This window comes from Canis lupus, chromosome 11 (assembly GCF_003254725.2).
Source record: "Canis lupus dingo isolate Sandy chromosome 11, ASM325472v2, whole genome shotgun sequence".
NCBI lineage: Eukaryota > Metazoa > Chordata > Mammalia > Carnivora > Canidae > Canis > Canis lupus.
Genome location: NC_064253.1, coordinates 36,059,289 through 36,080,339, shown reverse-complemented (window position 1 = coordinate 36,080,339; position 21,051 = coordinate 36,059,289). Strand labels below are relative to the sequence as shown.

The 21,051-nt window shown below is 36.7% G+C and overlaps 1 protein-coding gene across 23 annotated transcripts in view; it reads left to right on the top strand.

The window, feature by feature from the left end:
* The window catches only part of BNC2 (basonuclin 2), a 438,856-nt gene that overhangs the window by 282,943 nt on the left and 134,862 nt on the right, over positions 1-21,051 (top strand). For all 23 annotated transcript variants that reach the window (XM_025432667.3, XM_035697029.2, XM_025432660.3 and 20 more), the window contains one exon: positions 3,876-3,978. In XM_025432667.3, coding sequence (XP_025288452.1) covers positions 3,876-3,978 — 103 coding nt within the window. The remainder of the gene's footprint in view (positions 1-3,875; positions 3,979-21,051) is intronic.

The following is a 21,051-nucleotide window of genomic DNA, read 5'->3' as shown; positions in this document are numbered from 1 at the left end:
GAAAAGACAGAGGAATAAAAAGGGAGAGATGGTGCTTCTCTAGCCCGTTTGAGGGCTTCCTTCTGTTCTTAAGGTCTTTTCTCTATGCCCACCGCCCACAAACTCTATCAAGTCCCTAAGTGCAGGGACCCTGCCATCCATTTCCTGCCACTTAACACAGTATTTGGCTCCCAAATGATGGTTTTTGTGTAGTGATAATATTTGAAGCTGTAGGAGGGGATAAAATTGCCAAATTAAAAAATGAGAGCCTGGCGTGGGAAACACCTGTATTTATTTACAGTGGAGAGAGAGTGAGAAGTCATTGCCAGAAAAACTAGGATAGCTGGTCTCTACAGCTGAGGAATGAAGGAGAGAGTGCCATACGGTGCACCCAGGTCTGAGAAGACCAGGAGACTAGAAAAAGGGACCAACATTATTGAAAACATTGCTTCTGGAAAAAGTTTCAGGAAAGTGTGGGGTAGAATCCAGATTGCAAAATTAAAATGTAGGTGGTGGTGCCGAAGTGGAAGAAATAGGTGTTGGGTGTATGGATTTTTCTTTCAAGAAATCCATGGTAAAGGTAAGCAGGAGTAATAATTACTTTTAGTAAGTTGCAGGTTTTAAAAAAGTCACTATTGTCATTGTTCTGGGGGATTTGGCAGTCCTGATAATATAAGAATTGAAGAAAGAGTTACAGAGCACTCTTAATGAGGCATGGTGGGGTTAATAAACCGAAATAGCTAGACCTGCATGAGAATCCCTGCATGTATATGTGGGAACAGTCTGACTACACTGCTCCTTTCCTGGTATCTTCTTTTTGCCACTTACTCATCATCTCTGGATTTTCAGCAGTTGAGAGTGCCCCGCAGTGAGTGGGAGGAACTTATATGTTAGCTGAATGAAGGAAGAAGTGAATGTGCTTACAAAAAAATGAGAGTTTATCCGTTTCTACTCTTCCCAGCTGTCTCCTTGTAAAGCATGTACATTTTTGAGGTTTAACTGCCTTTGATAATTTTATGATAATTTATTTTCTTTAAGTGTGGGTGAGTTGGCAAGTGATCACATTGGTTCTGTTTTGTTGTGGATAAATAGTATGTCAGAGTTTTATGCTGTTTCAAAAATGTTATTTAGAATAAAACTTCCTTTGAAGCCACAATAGTCTCTTACTCAAAATATTTATTTAGACCATATTGTTTAAATATATATAATTCCCTTAAGGAACAATTGTAGTCTATAAAAATCTGAATTTAAAACAAATAGACCTTCTGGAATTCATAGGAATACAAAATGGATATTCCAGCATTTAAGTGTTTATATACAAAAGGAGTTGAGGTGTTCCAAGGTTTATGTGTTTAGGTACAAAAAGAATAGAATTCATAAAAAAGGATAATGATCTGAAAAGTTTAATTCCCAAATGTGCCAGATATATAAAGTTATTTAGGTAGAGAAAAATATTTAAATCATAAGGTAGTTCCAAGTAAATGAATGAATGAGTCAGCTAGAGAATAAAGAGTTATACATAAAAATAAAGCAAATATACAGGTTTTTTTTTATTTGTTCTGTTCTGAATATAGCTCTAATTAAAATTGAGAAAAGTGTGCTTTAAACACAATGTAAAACTAGGCTACTTTTGTAAAATAATTTAATGTTATCAAATTAACGACTTAAAGTATATATGTCTTTTGTGCTGAAGTTAACTTATAGTCTTTGAGAAATCATCTCTTTTTTTGGGAATTTTAAAATTTTGGTAAAGAGATTTTTTTTGTAATTATGAAAGCTTGTATTATTGCAGTTCGGATTAAATGAATATTTTAATGTCACCATGGTTGCCATATCTGAATTTATTATTAGTTTGTTAGTTTGTAAAGTATCTTGTTTTTAGTAGAAACACTGCCCGCTAAACTGTTTTGTTTGGGTTTGGTTTGGTTTGGTTTTTACTATATCACAATTAAATTGTGCGTTCATTAACTAATGCACATGAATTTAAATGAACTTTTTCTAACTTGTTATATTCTGATATATTGCTCGGTCAGTAAACTGTTGAAGTGGAAATAAGAAATTTTGGAAGAAGTATGTACCACTATAACCTACAAATGCTTATAATATTCTTGCTTAGTCAGCATTTGCTTCCTTTGGTGTCCCTATTTCTTACTACTAATACTTCTAATCACCAATACATTCAGCAAAGTTTTACATTCTAGTTCATATGTAGCTGGACTGTTGACATTGGAAGACAGACCCTGAAATATCAGGCAGATTAGACAATTGCATGTTTCCCTAGTGGTAATGGAGCAGCGAATTAAGGTGGAAGTGAACTAAGAAAGGAGTCTTACAGTGAGGACTCTCATTGCAAACTGACTGGGACCTATGGATTTATAGCAAAAAGAGAAATACCTCAAACTTGCTGGACCCAAAGCATGGGGAACAGTAAAACCCCGTCAGTCTTATTCTCTGTAAGTGGAATTGGGCCCAACTGTGTTAGCAATATCTAAAATACTATTACAAGTGAGACAGTTTATATAAGAATCCATTTGGTTCCAGGAATGTGAGCATCTAGAAGCTACGTAAGTGAGCATGGCTTTCAGTCCTGGAACTGCAGTTTCAGGTGGTTCCATTCCTCTCTTCTAACAACCCCCACCCCAAATTAGTAAGCATTGATCGCATCTAAAACTGTAGAGAGATCTTTTCCTGGCAGTTCAGGTAGTTACAGTAGACTGTTACTCTGTGAATGATCGCACTGAATCCCTTCTGTCTTCAGCATTTCCATGCAAATTAGAACTAAATGTATGAGATAAATTTATTAACTGTAGTCTAGGAGCATAGGTCAGCTTTAGCAAGTTTTAAGCATTGGTTTTTATCCATAAAAAGTTACACTTCATTTATGCTAATTTTCCATGGATTCACTTTATAATATAAACTGGTGAGATGATTTTTTTAAAGTACCTGTAAAGAAATGAAAGATTTTTGAGTATGTTTTTCAGTTTTCTAAGATAGAGTTGGATTGTTACAGATATAAGATGTTTACATAAATGGCTTTTCCTATTTTAATGTAAAAACAAATTTAAGCTTATTTTCTTATGTTACTGTTAAAGTAGAAGAAAAGGGGGCACCTGGGTGGCTCAGTGGGTTAAGCCTCTGACTCTGGATGTCAGCTCAAGTGTTGATCTCAGGCTCATGAGCTCAAGCCCCACTTTGGGCTCCACACTGGGCGTAGAGCCTACTTTAAAAAAATGAAGTAAAAGGAAGGTTGTGTATTTTTCAAAACAGGAATGAAAATGAAAATTATGTATCAAAAGGGGAAAAACAAGGAATTGGGAAGTAGATAAATACTACCAGAACTATGCTAGATTATTATTGGGCTAACAGGAATGTCTTTCAAAGTGTACCTGAAAGATTAACAAAGCATTTAAGTGAAACTTAGCAGAAGAAAAGCAATATTCTAATAATTATATTTGCATGTCATGTTTTACTTTCACCAACATTTCACCTGAGCATTATTGTATTAGAGTATATTTTTCTGCATTATTGCCAAGTGGATAAACTTAAATGGGAATATATAGTAGTGTCAGTATTTTTTTCTGTTTGGAATCCCTAGCATTACAAATCAAGTGTCTTGTGGAATATGTAATCCTTTATTCTTTTTCTGCGTGTTCTATGTTTCTAATTTAAAGGTTAAATATGAACGACATGAAACATTCTGTTAGTGAATGAGCTTTGTTTTCTTACATTTTTCTGAAAGAGATTTTGATGGTATCCAAATTTATCTTTAAAACTCTCCAGGCCCCTACCAACATACAGCCTTTAAAAATGGAAGTGGAGGTTATTTATTAAAACGGTGAGGAAACACAGTACCTTTGAACAGATGCTGATCCTTTTTTTCCTCCTTTATTTTTCAGGCCATCCGTTGCACACTGGTAAACTGCACGTGTGAATGTTTTCAGCCGGGGAAGATTAACCTGAGGACTTGTGATCAGTGTAAACATGGCTGGGTGGCACATGGTGAGGAAAATCTGGACTTTTCTTCCTGTTCTCATTAGGTTCAGGTGAATGTGCGTATTTTTTCAGAGCAGTTGTTGCCCAGAAAAAAGAGGGGTCAGCTGTGCTTCAAGTGTTAGTTAACATTCAGACTGCAGCATATTCTCAGCTCCAAAGAGCAAGGCTAGGCAAGCAGAGCAGCTCTGAGCAGAAGGGTGCAATGTTTATAGGACAGTTGGGCCGTGGGGTTCTGACTGAACATAGTAGCAGCCAGCAAGCACCAGGCCCAATGGAAACTCAAACATACCACAGTTGGCCTTTCAGGGCCTGGACCTCAGAGGGAAGCTGGCAAACCCTCTTTGCTTGAGGAGAATTCGTCGATGACTGCTCACCCTTGTCATATGCGTTTGAGGCTGCATTTTATCCTCCCAGATGTTAAATTTTGTATGGTCCAAGGTGGGTGAGAGAGTGAACGGGAACATTATTTGGCTGGTATCTGAGAAAATAGTCTGTAAATACCCCCTTTCAGTGTGCATCAGGATTGGAGGTGGCCGGTGGTAGAGTGGTAGCTCTGCGTAGCTTTGTGTTGGGGGCGAGGGTGACCCGGGGCCATGGCTGGAAGTGTTGCAGCTTTTTGCCAGATGCACGGAGCTATTTCATCAGTGTGCCTTGACAAAGCAGTTAATATGTTCTTATGTATGGTTTATATTTTTTATGTTTAGGCAAAAAGAGACTTAGAAAATAAGCAGACATTTTCTTTACTTCCTAGAATGTGGAATTTTAAAAGATAGGTATTGTTTATAAAAGAAATCTTAGCTTGAGATTTTTTTTTTTTTGACAGCCTGGGGTATTGGCTCTTCAGTGGACATATTCTTCATTCCCAAGCTGTGCCAAATATCCAGTGGGTTGTATTTTTATAAATGTCATGTTATTCTAGCAAGATCTGAGGTAACAACACTGGGCCATGCCTTGAAATGCTTCTAATTTATCATGTCCCTTGCTTATTAGGATGTGTGTGTGGGCGTTGTGGGGACATTTCAGCCACGTTTGTGTGTGAGAAAGAAGAGGTAGATCAGATAGTAGGAGGGGAATACCCTAGAAGAGGTGTGCCTGGTAGACAGGGCCACGATCTGCCAGTGCCTCTGGGGATGGAACTCTGCTGTTTCATTAACAAGGCCAAAATCTGCAACAGCTCGGTCCAGTTTCAAACAACAGATGAGCTGTTCCTTTTGCAGTCTACGTGAGTTACTACTGCATTCGGCGAGTTCTTCTCTCTTCCTATAATTCATTTACTAGGGCTTCCCATAACAAAATACCCCAACGGGGTGGTTTGAATCAGAAATGTATTTTCCCACAGTTCCAGAGACTACAAGTCCAAAATCAGAGTGGTTTCATTCTGAGGACTTTTCCTGGCTTGCAGATGGCTGCCCTCTCATGATGTCCTCAAATGGTCTTTCCTCTGTGAACACACCCCCTTGGCGCCTCTATGCATCCAGATTTCTTCTTGTTCTAAGGACACCAATCACATTGCATAGGGCCCACTCTAGTGGTCTCATTTTAACTTTAATCAGTCTCTTTAAAGGCTCAGTCTCCAAATAACAGTCACATTCTGAAGTACCAGGGATTAAGTCTTCAAGGTATGCATTTTTGGGGGGAGGGAGGCACAATTCAGCTCATAACACTTCATGAATATCCTTGTTTCCCTGAATAAATGTTGGCTTTACTAGGTAATAGGTACCAGAGCTTACAGTCCCAAGCTCAAGAGTCACAGAGTCAATATGGGGTCAAATCCTGGCTCTGCAGCTCCATGGCACATAGTTCAGTATCTCTGCAGCCTACCATTCTTATCTGTAATATAAAATTAATAATATCTAGTTGGCAGGATTGTCATGAGAATTAAAGGTAAAGTATATGAAGCATTTCCAATAAATAATACTGTGTTAGAAGAATCTGAATAATGGATAAGCAATAAAAGTGGTCAATCAGTTAAACAAAAGACTTTTCATTCATTCAGTCTCATTTTTTTCCAAAGCCATCTGTGTTACCATCATCTATCTGCTGTGGTCGAGTATAAAAGTTTACTGTGTCACCAGTTTGTTTTACCTGTTCAACTTCCACATGCATATTACATTAGTAGTGTAATGGGAAGAAAAAGAAATATTTCTTCTTTCTTGAACAAAATAAATTATTTCTAGCCAATGGTTGTTTCTAAGACTTTCTGAAGGATGTGATTTTTCACAAAACTTGAATAAAGTATTTCTGTTACATCAGACTGTGCTTTTCCTACCACGTCATTAGAAATCCTGTGTTCCTAGGATATTGTGGAGTTTCTCAAATCTAACCTTCCCTCACCACTGTTATTACCTTGACCTCTCTTTCCTCCCTCAATTGTGTATCATATAGAACTCCAAATATGTAGACACAGATGTACAAACCCCACTCTTCCCTCATTCATTAGGACAAATATGATAGGGATTGGCTTCCAGCTTTTGAATTGGCAGTTGGATGAGAGCACCCACTCTTTTTGCCCTTAGCATTTCAACTAGTTGCTTCATTCTCTCCTCCTGCACAGAAAACCCTGAAATCGTGTTTCTAATTATTTCTGCTCAGAGGTGAAACACAGCAGTCTTCCTGGCTGCCTTGCATGGTATGGTGTCCTATGGGTAGGACCAGGAGGAAATGACTTAGGTTTTTTTAGTACGTCTCTGAATTTGGATGGAACAGCAGTAGGACTACTGAGAACATATCTCATAGAATTATTTCATTATATCACTAAACATACTCCAGCTGTTATTATATTGTAAAAAATATATATACTTGCAAGGCACTTCGGTGGCTTAGTTGGTTAAGTATCCAACTCTTGATTTTAGTTCAGGTCACGATCACAGGGTTGTGAGACTGAGCTCTGCATCGGGCTCTGTGCTGGATATGGCCCCTGCTTAGGATTCTCTCACTCCCTCTCTTTCTTGCCCCCCTCACTCCTGTATACATGAATTCTCTTACTCTATCTCTAATATAATAATAATAATAATAATAATAATAATAATAATAATAATAATAATTGCTGCTAAAAAATAACCAAATGTCAAAATCGAGTGTTCTCTGTAAAAAGAAAAATTCCTAGAAATGTGGCGGCCTCTTTTGAATAAATATGTTCCCATATCTCTTTTGATAGCATCATCTTATTTCTTTGTAAGAGGTTGGATTTCATGGGTCATTATATCACACATACACACTTCCATAGCCTTACAGATTGCTTCTCCAACCTGCCTAAATTGTTAACATTAGCTGCTTTACAACATTCTTGAGAAAGATGTTTTAAAAAATTAAAGAGAGTGAGTGATTAATTCATCATACCGTAACACCTAGGTTTTGAAATTATGCACTGAGTTGTGTGCTTTTCACAGATTACTTCCTTGAAATCTTTAGCACCACTGAGTCAAGAGGGGGAGAAAATCCAAAAACAGTTCCTTGACTACTGATTGGTATTTCCCACTGAATTAATAAAGGATTTCCTGTTCTTTCTCCCCATTAATGAATTTTAGCTCTTTCACTTTGATTAATAGAAAGCAGAGCTTAATTAAATTTAACTTTATTTCAAAAGAATCTTTTTTTTGGTATAGGATTTCCATACCTATGGTGTGTAAAACCCAGAGTTTCTAACTTTGTAAATTTCTGTTTTGAGTTCTTGGATAAAGGACTCTAGCATACTGCCAGCTAATTCATTTAACAGCTATTATTTCCTTCCCTCCTCTGTTTGCATTATCTTTTCTGTGTATTTCCTTTATTTGCCTAAAATATAGAGTGAGTCTTGAAAAAAATTTTTAAAGAAGGGGCAGCCCTGGTGGCTCAGCAGTTTAGCGCCGCCTTCAGCCCAGGGCCTGATCCTGGAGACCCGGATGGAGTCCCACATCGGGCTCCCTGCATGGAGCCTGCTCCCTCTGCCCGTGTCTCTGCATCCCTCTCTCTCTCTCTCATTAATAAATAAAAATTTTTAAAAAATATTCCTACAAGTTTTTTTTTCCTACAAGTTTTTTTTGTTGTTCAAAAGTGCTGAAATAAGATACCAGGATAAAAGCAGCAGTGGCTTCTTTATTGGTTACATAAATGTTTATGTTGGTAGAAGTTTAGTTTGTTGCATTCTGACCCTTTCCCGAGGTACTAGTAATTCAACCATTCACAGAATTAAAGCTTCAGCCAAAGGTTTTACATAGTCTTAGAAAGTAGCAAGTATCCTAGTATACACCCAGTAATGGGTATTGTGTGTAGGGAGGGCCGGGGTAGGAAAGGTGGGGGAGTGTGCTTGCTTCTAATGAGAAATGTTACTAACAGGACTTTGTTGCCTTTGAGAAAAACTGGAGGCATGGTGTAAAAGTTGAAAGCTATGGTACTAAATCATTTTTGTTATTTATCATTTGCAAATTAGTTATAATGACTGTAGTCTAGATGTTTAGTGATAATCCAAGACAACTGGAAATGTTTTCTTTCATGATGGGATATATTTGATTTGTGTATATGAGAGAAGAGGTGGGCAGGTTTTAGAAAGGTAATATATACGGAGATTTTTTCTTTACTAGGTCAGTGATTTTTACTTCCAACAAAGACCATTTGTTAAAACTACCTTCAAGAAAAAAATCCACCGTGTCTTAGTATGTCTAGTAAGTATTTGGCAAGGAGATGAGGCTTGATGAATAAAAAATATATTACATCACTAAATGAACCCCACTGCAGTTTTCTCGGTAAAAATTGTTTTCTTTATAGAATACTTTGATTTAAACCAAAAGGATGCACCATTCCAATAAGCTGCATTCATGAATGCTAGAATTTTCATTCATTCCCACATAGTCTGAATTAACACCAGGGTTATTTCCTTTGGCTAAAGTCCGCCTCTGAGAATGCTTGTTGTACCAGGATTCTTGAGACCTTTCCTTTATTATGTTCTTCTATAAATGTGATTTCTCTTTACTGCCTCAGTTCATTCAAGGAGAAGATAGTCCTGCATTATCACTTTAGTTATTTGGTCATCAAGCCAGCTGCTTTCCTGCTCCTATCCAAACTATTCAGATTTTTTTTTAAATGTAAAATGAGCAGACTTGGGCTGCATCATCTGGATCATCAATGAATAGATATTTATTAAACATATATCATATGTAAAATACTGTGCCAGGTATCTGTTGGTTCCTTAGTTCTGTACCACAGGAAATGGTGAGCAGTATAAAGTTAATTTAGTGTCATATACCAACCGGTTTTATGGTTTAATGTACTGTAAGACTTAATATTCATATAACCCATTAATTTCAAACCTTTTTTGTAATTCACTAGAAGTAATTTTTCTTTTTTTCTCAGCATCATTGAATTTGAATTCTCAGCTTTTTACTTGATAGATCTTATCAGAAGAGAGATATTTATAGAGACCCTCACCCAAATAGAAATATAAGACATCCCATTAAATTCGAATTTCAGGTAAACGGTGAATAATTTTTTTAAATAGTTGTGTATCTACAAATTTAGCTGAGTGAGCCTGTATTTTTATTTGATAAAGCTGGCAAGCATACAACTAAAAGAAAATTCTAGTGAGGCTTATTTTGCCTAATTAAGTCTTAAAACGGGGCCATTGGTTCTTAGCATTCTATAATCAAAAATCTTTTTGATTATGTCAGAGATCACAAGATCTCTGCATTCTGTTTACAGATTCCTCAAATTTGTTGGCGGCATGGTGTACCTTATAAGGATTTAAGCAGAGTGGATCAAAAGCAGTAATTTTTCATTTTATCCCATGAAAAGTCACATGTCTTTATTATTTGTCCCAGTCTGTGCTCTTATGAATTGTCTAAACATCTGTGAAAGTAGTTTATTCCCAACTGGTAATTTTGTAATATTCTCCCTGACTTGATTCCAAAAGTTAGTATAACCAACAGTAGTAGTAATCTTTCCTTCTTCTTCCTCCTTTCTTCCCCATTTCTCCCCTTCACACCCCAAATAGAAGTCTTTTATCATAAAAATAAAGCATGACTTTCTGTGACATCATGCTCATTCCAAGTAACTCAGCAGCAGTTTGTGTATGATAATTTGTGAATTTTTCAAGATTAAGAGAGAAGGGTAATTAACAATGAGTCTCTTCTGACAAAGGAAAGGTAATTCTCCCAAATACTAACTTCTAAGAAAGCTCTGACCTCTCTTTTGCCCACCTGGAGAGTGTCACAATAAGAGTGAATTTTGCTTTGAGAGAGACTTGTTGCAGGGGGTATTTAGGATGTGATGAAAAGTTTAAGAAAGGTACTAGCTTAATTCCTTAACACAGGGAAGTAAATACAAGCTTTACAAGTGAGAACTTGATACTTTGGGGGAGATGTAGGTAGTCATGCTTCCAGAGCTTTACACAAGGGTAGGAACATCATAGCCCTCTCACCCTGGTACACTGATTTGGAAAAGATAGGAACTAATGTAGTATCTGCTTTAAAGATATCTAGAAGTAGATTTAGTTCGTCCAGATTGTGATGCTAAACCCTGGCTTGCCTAGCCACAAAATTCTTTTTTAGTTAGAGAAGCCACCTTTATAGGCGCCTCCTAGCTTTGGTGAGGTAGCTAGGTCCTTGTCTCTCCATAGACAAAGTCCTTGAACATCTCTCCAGTTATTTTTATTTTAAAGAGCAAAAACAAGGCCATTTTCCTGCCTGGCACGGGAGCCTTCTTTGCTTGACCTGAGGGCACCGTGCCCTCTTCTGCTTCTTTCCTTTACTCCCTGATCACAGCCGATAAGCTTTAAAGGGAGGACATCCTCACAAATGCAAAGGTTCGGTGCCTGATTAATGGCATTAGCTATATTCTTATGGTGCCCCTGAGCTGCTTATTTTGATTTGTTTCTTAGCCTGCCCACCTTTGGGATGGTGATTTGAACTCCCTAAAATTTTTCTTTTTTTAATCACAGCACAAACAAGTGCCTCCCCTTCAAAGTCCTGGGCTCTCTGCCTGTTAGCTTCCCACGTGTTTTTTTTTTTTTTTTTTTCGTTTTTTTTTTTTTTCCTAGCTTCTTACTTAGATGGAACATAAGATGAGTCTGGTAAATTCTGGCCTCTAAAGTATACAGTGCCATTCTACTGTTAAGGAGTTTCTAGGGAAGATCTTGAGATTGAAACATACAGAGCTAGAGCCCCAGGTTATGAGGAAGCTTCAGATACACAAATGGGGGAGGCATGATAGAAAAGTAGGTAAGAGTTCATGTGCTGGCTCCACCACCTACTATCAGTAGAACCTTGGCCAAGTTACATAATCTCTATTTTTTCTCCAAGAGATGTGGATAATAATAGCACCCAGTTTGTAGGGTTCTTCCTAGGATTAAATAAGATAATCTACTTAATAATGTTAGTTGTTGTTTCTAAACTCTTACAGAAGTAAAACTTCAACCTTGAGGGTGTGAGAGACATGTTTTAGCGTAGTTTAGTGGTTAAAAATTGGAATTACCAGTCAGTGGTCAAATCCCATCTCGATCCCTAGTTAACAAGCCTCAGTTCTTTTATCTGTAAATGCAAATAATAACAGGAATATATCTAAATATCACAACAAAGTTTTGAGGAAGATTAAAGAGAAAGTGGACTCAACACTAATGATAATATCCAGAGCCTCACTTAAGGTACATGTGGTATGAGCTGCTTTCTCCTTCCAGGAGAGGTTTTTTTTTTCAGTGCCCAGTGGCAGAGTTTAGGTTACCAATTTTTTCCCTAGTAAATCCAGTCCAGTTCCATACCTTTCAATTTCCCTCAAGTGTCATTTGAGCCCCAATTTGAACAGAAGTCAGAAACTCTTTTTCCCAGAAGTCACAGTTTGAGAAGTCTAGACCAGTTAAAATGAACTGTAGGAATATTTATCTGTTGAAAGCCCAAAACCCAGAAATAGATGAATTTCAGTCAGATTTCAGGCTACTTTTGCTCATTTTCACACTTATATTCTTACATGTGAAGTGCTTTGATGGGCTAACCACTTTATCATTTTATTGTACTTTATTACATCATAAATTTTTATATCTTGCTAACGATCCTACAGGAAGCTTAATTGTTTATAGGAACATCTTAATTAACTGGAGTTCACCAGGTTAAGCAGAACACAAATTGAAGGAGTTATAAATGAAACACTCAGCTCCTCTCATTTTACTGAGGATGTGCTATTCAGATAGACCAGGAGATTCTGCTGGGTCATGAGGACCCAGTATGTCTCAGCAATATCATGTTGATACTCTCAACCATTCTTCCATTTCCCGTTGTGTCATAGTGATAACTTCTTCCAGTCAAGGGTCCTCTACCTACCCTTTGTTGAAGAGTGAAAGCATGGGATGGGGTAACTATGGTAATTCGGAGAAATTCTGACTTGTATTCTGGGAGGCATGATATGTTGCTGATGCATCCCATTCCTTACCAGGTTTTGCCTTCTAGGAGGGGTAGGTGTTTATAATTCTTCAAAAGCTTTTTGAATTCATCTGTGAATAGAGCATATAGCTCCCATCTGTGAGCATATAGCCAAAGCACTGAACAGAAAGTATTTTAACGTTTTACTACCATAACTAGATAGAATCATAAGCAGTATCTGTGAAGGAGCCCCGTAGTAAGGTCCCTCTCTCCCTGGAGCTGTTCTGTGATGCACAAATTCCCATTTTTGGCCTCTTAGGCCTCCCAGCCTGTTTGTATGGTCAGGCAGGTGACACTGCAAATGCAAGCTCAGACCCATCTAAACGAAAGAACCATGTTATTGGGCCTTAAATTCTGCTGGCCAAGGCAACACTAGACCTGGCTGTCCACTTAGGAAGACATTCTTATGGATTTGAGCACTTGAATTGTGGCCTGTCCAAATTGACATAGGTTGTAAATGTATACACTGGATTTTGGAAATGTAATCTTAAAAAAATGTAAAATATCACATTAAGAATTGTTGATATATTTTCTGCATATTTGTAATATTTTTGATGTATTGAGTTAAATAAAATACAGTCTTAAAAATTAGTTTCATTGTTTATTTTTTACCTTTTATTTTTATTTTTGATTTTTTATTTATTTTTTACTTTTACCCTTTAAAAGAGACCACAAACATTGAAGTATGTGACTTGAATTCTATTTCTGTTAGACATAGAGGCCTGTGCTAGGCTTTCTGTATGAGATAGTGTAATTGGAAGACTGAAGCTTAGGGTAAAGTGGTTTACTGGTAGAGTAGTTAGAATTGGTGTGAGAATCCTAAAAACCCAAATCCAGGCTCTTGTCCTGCCTTCACTCATCACTGTCACTCTTTCCCAGTCCTTCAAGCTTTCACATTTGCTGCACTATTGATCATGTCCAGTCTTTCCTCTGTCCTGGTCCTGAGGGAAATGGGATCCGTCTACCCCCAGGAGCAATTAAGTGTTCCCTTCTGAATGCGCTCAGTGCACTTCACTGAGACCAGAGGGTCATTTCTATGGAAAGTGATCCCTCCACGAGCTCCTGGAAATCAAGAAGGGCACTTCTTCTTTGCGTGCTGAGACCCACTGCAGCGTCTCCTACAAGGGAGCACAGGAGCAGAGGTTTGCAGACACTCCTGAGTGTATGTAAGAGTCTCTGAATCCTAATTACCATTTCTTTTCCAGCAGCCTCTTCCATTCTAAGTGGGAAGCACAGCTGCAGACACTTGCCTTTAGTCTTGCTTCTGCATTTCTCTTGTCCAGCCTCTGTGTTCACGCCTTTGCTGTTTTCTTCTGTCTTCAGACAAGAAAACCAGTGAAAGGTAGGTAGGAGGTTTTAGCAGCTCGACTAGCCAGGAAGTAAATTTTAGGGAAGTTCAATTTGTTTGATCATTAACAGATGTTGGCATTTTAGTCTCATTCAGAAGGTACAGTTTTGAGTGAAATATCTTCCACTTATATCTAGTAGTTTTTCAATATTCCTTTGCCTGCAATAATCTGATGGATAGAAATTCTCCCCTCCCATCTTTGACTGTTCATGTTTTCCACTATCAGTAAAAATTAAAAAACAAATCAACTTCTAACATAAAAGAAAACACACCTGTTTGGCTTGGAGAAATTGGCCAGGAAGGTCTTTTCTCTGACAGGCCAAAAACGAAAAGCGACCATCACAGGGCCCCTTATTTAAAAAAAAAAAAAAAAAAAAAAAAAAAATGGAGTCTTTTTTTTTTTTTCTTTATTTCACGTGAGCATTGGCAGAAACTCTGACAAGCAGTTCTTCATATTTTATTATGTTCTTGTCTGCAGAATCTCTGTCAGGCAAAAACCTTGTCAGCGGAAAACCTGTCGTAGGATCAGAGGAGACAAAAACAGGTGTCACACAGGCAGTCAAAACTGAAGGGAAAAAAAGATTAGGCTAAAGAGAGAGAGGCAGACAATTACATTAATGCCATTGCTTTTATCTTATAGATGTGTGTTATTATCTCGGGGTGCTGAGTGCGCAATTGCCTCAAAGAAAAGTAGACAGGAGACAAGGGGAAACTTGATAGTTATTAACTGAAGAGGCAGTGTGTCAAAGCTGGATGGGGTTCAAAGTTTTGCAAAGGAAAAAAAAAACTGCAGGCAGCAAGCAACGGCTGTGTGGTTCTGCTTTCGGCTACATAAACCTAGTAGCAATCTAACATTTTCTACTTGGAAACAGATCATAGAGAGAAAAATTAATGAAAGATTTCATTCGGAGGTTTTTGGGGTAACATTTATCCTATATACATATGACTGAATCATCTTTTCTCTCTTATAAAATCTTGCCACAATGTGAGGCATGGTGAGGCATGAAGACAGGCATTTGTCAGTTCAGCTGTGTTGTTTGGATATGTTTAAAACACCTATTATCAACACACTTTTAATTAAAAAAAGCTATTAAGAAGCCCTTTTACTAAGTGTGAACATCTGTACGTGCAAACTGTAAATTAGGAGATCACATATGTGTGCCTCAGTCAGAGACTAAATGCAGTTGGCAAGTGTTTTTTAGTACTGTTTTTAAATACAGTAAAAACTAAAGGAAAAATTGCTAATTTTAAAATTTGGATTTATTTTTATGATTGTGCCTGTTAGTACTAATTAATAGAACTTTTCTTCTAATTAGAAATTAGGATCATTATTATCATCAAGTTGGTAATCAGAATTCAAAGGCTAACCAGAATCTCCCTTCTGTTTCTTTGTTCATGTTGTTTCAGGAGACTTCTTTTCTGAAAGTTTGGGCTTATTAAATATAGGTGATGATATAAAATAGTTTCATTTTACCAATGGCCCAAACTCTGAAAGATATTTGGCCTTGTTGATAACTCATACATGTCAAATGGCCCGCTAGTAACTTTACGATAAGATGGCAACTTTAAGTTTCCCCATCTGCTTAATCATACCTTGATCATGTTAGTGGCAAACCAGCAAGGATTGCTCTAGCCCTTGATATTTTCTTTTCATGCATTTAACAATTGGTTAGTTTAGACTTCTTCTAAGACTGCCTCCTTAACCCTTTTTTTATGAGCAGATCTTTATATAGGGTCTTTTATCCCTCCAGTCACAGATGCAAAGCAGTTTGATACTTGATATATGCATTAAGCAAATCCAGCAATCCAGAAGAAAAAACACATCAGTGTCAAAAGTGTGTGTGATAGCCCAGGGTTTTAAGGGATTATAGTGGGGGAATAAAAAAAAAAAGAGATCGATTATAGATTTAGAATGAGATTTCAGGCTGACTTACTGGGAGAGAGAAGGAAAAATACTTGTGACACAAAGGTGACGTTTATTAAAAAAAGACTGAATATAATCATTCCTTTCTTTCAGGTATTTCCTACCAGATGCTGGCTTTTTGTATTACTCAATTTTGAAATATTTCTTCACTACATGTGATAGAGTTTAAAGCATATGTTCTAGCAAAAATAAATATGCCTTGCATTTACAATGTTTCCTTAGTGAAATCTACTTCAAGAAAATTAAGTCTTTAAATCTAATAAGTTAGGAGTAGGATAATTATTCACTTACAGAAAAGTTCATTTTTTGTTTAATAGAAGGACTTACATGGCCTCCTCAAGTAGCACATTTCAATAGTTTCAAAACAAGATGTGTTTTGTAGTCAGTGGCCATTTAATTCATTGATCTGTAGATTAAATGAAGCAAGGTTTGTGTAGCCAACCTTCAGCTAGCTTTGATGACTAGGGATGGGCTAGAGCAGCAGCAGTAGGAATGATAACCCCCAAACCTGGTTGCAGCAAGTAGATTCAATAACCAAATCTCTTCCTAGATTTACCATCAAGTTTGCAGATTAAATTTTCTTTTTTCCCCTTTAACCACCTTCTGATGGAGTTGCTATAAATGAAGAAAGACATGCCCCCCAAAAGTGGGCCATGTAAGGAAGGAGGAGGAGAAGAAATAAAACCAAGGACTTGTTTAATCTACTAACCAAGAGAGTGAGTTTCTGAATAGCCAAGCGTTGACAGTCTACTTTTATGTGTGCCTCAGTCAGACTTTGATGATTTACAAAATCTGTTGTGAAGACTTTATTATGCATAAGGCCACAGGGGGAAATGCCAATCAGTTTGAAATATTACTATATAGTCTCAAGTGGAGCTCAAATTCTGCCCTGGACTAATTGTGGGTGTTTGTGTGTGCATATCCACTTACTCTTAAAACTAAGTGTCAACTAGGTATGATTAAAATCCACAGGACAGTGGGGCCTCATTGGAACTACCTTTGTCCCTCTTTCCTCACTTCAGATTAGAATCACATTCATAATGGACATAAGAGTATTCATATACTTATCCCTTATGTATTAAGGGACAAGAAAAAAAATCAAGAACAATTCACATAAGGTATATAAGGTATTGTAATATAATTGGGGTTTATGGAGGCTCAGTAGGTTTTTGTTTTGTTTTACATAAAAAGGGTAACACTATTTGTTCAAGAAAAAAATAAACCCTTCACAATATAAGAGCTGACAGTTTTTATCACCAGTCTTGGGGATCAATTCTTGCAGCTATATATCATTCCTTTTCTTCTTTCCTTAAAAAAAAAAAAAAAAAAATTCTTAAAGCAAGCTTCTTTCTCCTTGATATTAAGTATCCTAATTAATTCAACCTTGACAGTTATAGTTAGAAAGTTGTGACTTGAACACGAGTTATTTTGTACTTAATTTGCCCCCAATTATATAGTTCTTTTCCCCAAAAGTAGTGAAGAGCATGTGCAGATCTAAATATTACTTCAAGTCATAAGGAATCTTTCTTTTAATAACAGGCATTGTCTGCCTTCATGATCGATTCTCTGATTCACTAAAAAGTTCTTAATATGTCATCACTGCCATTTATTAATGTTTTCCCCAAGTGCTATGTCTTTTATTAAGATCTGGCTTACAATCTATGGGTAGTCTAAGCCTTTGCCTTGTGCCCTGATGCTTTCCTGCCTAGTAAGAGAGCAAAGTCTTATAATGGGAAAGGATTGATGTTATAATGATTCCAAAGGGCCCCTTTATGATGAAATTCTAAATACGCAAAATCCCATTAAACCTGTAGAAGTTCATGGGCTAGCTACATTGAAATGACATATCATTATATCGGGTGTAGTGTGCATATCATAAAGTATGGTATAATCTGAAATTATAGGTCATATTAGCAAGAACGAAGAGCTACTGACCCTCATAAATTCAGAATATTTGGGTATTTGGAGTAGGAAAGGGAACAATAATCTGTTTATAAGTAATCAAAATTTAAAAATCTGACCCCAGAAATAGCTCTCATAAAACCCTATCCCTAACAACTTTAAAGTAATCATGGAAAGAATTCCATAAAATAATCCCTTAAAGACACATGTTGAATGTTAATCTATTAGAAATTGAAATTGTGTTCTAGAACCCAGAACTACTAAAAGCTGACCACTTGATGCTGTTATAATTTAGAATCCTAAGGGGAGTGAGGCAAAAGATGTGGAGTTCTCAAAATAATTAGCTTTCCAATTTAAGGCTCACTTGGCTTTCTCCCAAGATGAAAGAATAGGTTTCTTTAATTTTTTTACTTATAAAATTGCTTCAAATTAGTATTTAAAAATTTAAAAATATCCCGGGCAAGTCTGGAAATTAGTGAAATAAAAGATTTCCTTTTAGGCCATTTTCATACAAATTTTTAATTGTTTTCCTCTGCAAAGTAGGTGGCTTTGAAAAGTTACTCCACTTCTCTCACTTCTTGTTGAATGGCTATAGGCTTCACACTGCCGTGCCTGAACTGTTATTAGATGGAGTCCACTGGACGGACATCAGGGCCTGCAATGTTCGAGCATATTCCTATGAAAACCACCTAAGTCACTTGAATCTGGCTTTTAAAGAAAGTTATGTTTAAAAAAGTTGTGGAAAACTAAGAACTATAAACTATCACTGAGAGCCAATTTTCTAGGATCAGTGAAAAGCACTTTTATACTCCTACATTAAGAAAAAAAACTATCTGAATATGTTCTTATTTCTGTGACCTTCACAGAAAATATTAGAAGTGAAGTCTGTAGAATTACAGGTTTACATTTATTTTAATTTATTTGAAGGTTTGGGGAGTAATTCCTGTTATTAAAAATTGAAATAAAAAATAGTTATTCACGTTTCATTTGATAGATCCAAGTTCTTTTATAACCACTCCTCATCCACCCCCAGCACTATTTTATACATTTGAAAACAGAATTTTATAAAGAACATTACTTTGTTCTTTTAGTTAGCAATACTATTAGAAGCATATATTACTTCACATTATTTCACTATTGCATATTTTGCATTACATTTTATTCTTATTTTACATTTACATTACATGTTTACAGTAATGAACCACAAAAATGCTGGCTGTTGTCCTTATGGTGATTTCTGTTTTTAACAGAAAGGAGTTTTCTTCATCCAGACTTATGTGTCATTTGGAGTCTTATCCTATCAAAGTGTTTATTAAAATTATCCAGATCTCAATTTCTCCTTTGTTTCATAGCTAGAAAATTACCAGTGTAAGCTTCTGTTTCTGGCATTTTAAAGAAATCCAGGTAAATTACATTCCCTCAGTTACCTAATTCACAGTTCAAGAAGCCCTTGTGTGAATTTTCTAACTAGTATCTGTGTTGTTCAGTTAAATCCTTTTCTTTTTCCAGATAAAATTCCACTTACTAAAAAGAGATTAATTTATATGTTGGCTTCTTTTTTTCTCTGGACCTCTTAATAAAAGAAAAATAACCTTTTCTTTGTAGATACTATTCTTACAATCTTATTGTGTGACTGTTCTCCGACCCCTTCCAAAGTCTGTACCAGTCATACCTTTTCTATAGCTATGAAACCATTGCTCTAGCACATGGATCACAAATCTAGTGATCTGTGCTATGATTTTCATCATGTCTGTGTTATGTTCTAGCCTATGCACCCTGTCATCAAGCTAGATTTCATATTATTGTTATTAGAAATCCATTGGATGCCCCCAAATAATGCTTGGAGTGGTAGGAAAGGGAATAGATCATGCAAAGTGTAGTCAATTCCTGACCAGCTAGCAGCGCCACCTCACTCCTTAAATTGCCACAGTTACCTACCCCACTGTTTTCTAGGGGAGTATAAAGAGGAATATAAAAATCCAAGGAGAGAGATATGGGTAAAATCGAGAGTTTGGTGGCACAGTAGAATCCTACATTTAGGCTTTCAGTGCAAATACACTAATGGCATTTTCCTATTCTGTGTTCACTTAACTCTGTTTATCCATTCAACAGTATGAAGACTGTGAACACCCTTGAGTTGATTATGTGTCAGATATGGTCGTTGCTTAACATCAAGCTCTTGTGATAAAATAGGTACATGAGTGACCCAATAAATGGGCAACATATGTTTGGGATGTACATGATTGGCACGCATAAGTATTGAGACAGTTTGCTCTTAGATGAGGGGACCTCTCCAGACTTCATGGATAAAGAAAATAGAAGTTGAATTGAAGCTAGAAGAAAAATGTAGTTAAAAAGGTAAATAAGAGGAAAGGCACTTACAGAACAGCATAGAAAATTAAAAATTTTTTAAATGAAGCTCAGCAGATGGAACCCTGCTTATCTCTACAGCATCATCTCATACTATTTTGCTGCTCTCTTTTCATCGTAGCAGAATTGGCTTTGTCTGGAAAAGCCAATTAATTTGTTACCCATTTAAATTATGTCCTCATATTCCATACCCAGCTTGTAATTCTGTGCATTAATGTGTATTTTTTTAAAGTCTGTTTTCCTTGCTAGTCTATTAACTTCATGAGGGCTTGAATCGTATCTGTTTGGTTCTTCACTAAATCTCCAAAACGTAACATAGGGTCTAGGAATATTCTTTTAGTGACCAAATACGAAAGTGCTAGGAATGCTTGAAAAGGTAATGTGTAACTCATTTTGGTCACAGAGGTCTGTGTCAGTTATTAGGATAGATAGTGAATTGATTTGGCCAAGTCTTCTGACCCAGGTTAAGGACTTTGTGTAAGGGGGAAGGGAGGGTTTTGCTGGGATCACCATTACAAAATTTGAATCAGAGAAAAGACCTATTCTAAGCAGTATTTTGAGAAGACTGAATTGTGGATTGTATTTAGGTTGTATTAGGCCAGAGAGAACAGAGATAGACCAGACCACCAGGAGTCACTTGCAGTAACGGAGTTGTGGGAGTCTTAAAAGCCTGTACTAAAGTGGTAGAAATTAGGCCAGAGAGGAGAGATTGATCCAGGAGAAACTGCAGTGGAAAAATGTATGGGTACTAAGTAAGTAGCCTGAGATCATTTTGAATGTTTTGCTATATATAATGTTCAATGGGAAGAACAGCACCAACAAGATAGGAATTTGTATACACAGTGTACACCTCAACTATGTAAAATTACAGACTGAAAGAAGTAGATGCAAATATATCGACATGTGCATCTCCATTGATTTCCCTGCCAAATCCCCCAAACCAGAAAATCTTAGTCCTCCTGTAACCCTGCCTCATCTTTACTCTAAACATCTATTTTCTTCCTCACACTTTTTAGCTTGGTCTTGATTCTTTGTTTTTCTTTCCTTGCTCCTTGAATTAAGCAAGTGGTCTTCAAGCTATTGGCTTCCCTGCCACTAAAAAGAATTTTGAAAATGAAGAGCCATGCTAACATTTTCATATACTAAGTAATTTG